Below are 851 nucleotides of genomic sequence, written 5' to 3'. Positions count from 1 at the left end.
TATCTTATTGCCTATCCTCGAGGCAAAGCAATAAAAGAAAAGAACCCCAAGTTTTACTCGATGGTGATTTAAGCCTTTTGCAGGGAATCACCTTGCTGGCTCTCCAGCAACTGCTGCCTCGTTTGCTTTCCAAGGTCTTCCTAAAAAGAAGCAAGATTAAGCACAGAACTGCCCATCCCTTCGATATTTTTACCCCTACGCCTCTTCTATTTATTTCTATCGATGTATATATATGTATGCCTGCGTGTGGAGGTACCATAGACAACATGTTTGTGGCTGTCGATGCATACATATATATACAGACAGACAGACGGAGGGAGAGGGGAGGAAGGGAGAGGGGGAGAGAAAGAGAGGAATAAAAGCAAGGAAAACATTTAAGGAGGAGGAAAAAAGGTCCTAACCGTGAGGTCTCATCCATGGGAACATGAGACTGGGAGACGAATTTTGATTTAAATGCCCTTGTCCCTCGCTAGAGTTACTGTTGGAAGACGATTTACAGTCAGGATATTGTACAACAGTCGTCTCTTGCTGAGCACCATAAAGCGATTGCCTCGGCAGAGCTTCATATCCATAGAATTTAGAAGCGTCTCCGTGACACGCCAAGGCGCACGGGTTTTGGCTGGTATCCAGAGTTGGAGATGCTGGAGGTTCCGTGGTGAAAAAACTCTTGGACGTGGTGTGATGGGTGCTGGAAGGTGGGAGCTGTGGTGCCCGGACCGTAAACGAGAGCATGGCTCCTGCTAACACTTTGTGGAAATCTGCAGTCGTAGTAAGTTGGTTCCAGCGATTCGCCGCCTTTGTACTTGGAAAAGAGAGGATTTACAAAGTAGGAACTCATGACCCTCGCATGC

General features: G+C 46.9%; 1 protein-coding gene across 1 annotated transcript; it reads right to left on the bottom strand.

Annotated features, from left to right (window-relative positions):
- Window positions 1–353: 353 nt before the first annotated feature.
- LOC104915968 (homeobox protein Hox-C8) lies at window positions 354–841 on the bottom strand. Its single transcript, XM_010726939.3, is given in 2 exon segments — window positions 354–618; window positions 620–841. Coding segments are annotated over 2 exon segments (441 nt in total). The 5' UTR covers window positions 839–841; the 3' UTR covers window positions 354–396.
- Window positions 842–851: the final 10 nt, after the last annotated feature.

The sequence above is a fragment of the Meleagris gallopavo genome, unplaced genomic scaffold (assembly GCF_000146605.3).
Source record: "Meleagris gallopavo isolate NT-WF06-2002-E0010 breed Aviagen turkey brand Nicholas breeding stock unplaced genomic scaffold, Turkey_5.1 ChrUn_random_7180001862789, whole genome shotgun sequence".
NCBI classification, from domain to species: Eukaryota; Metazoa; Chordata; class Aves; order Galliformes; family Phasianidae; genus Meleagris; species Meleagris gallopavo.
The sequence above is the reverse complement of the archived record's forward strand: the minus strand, read 5'-3'. Positions and strand labels throughout refer to the sequence as shown.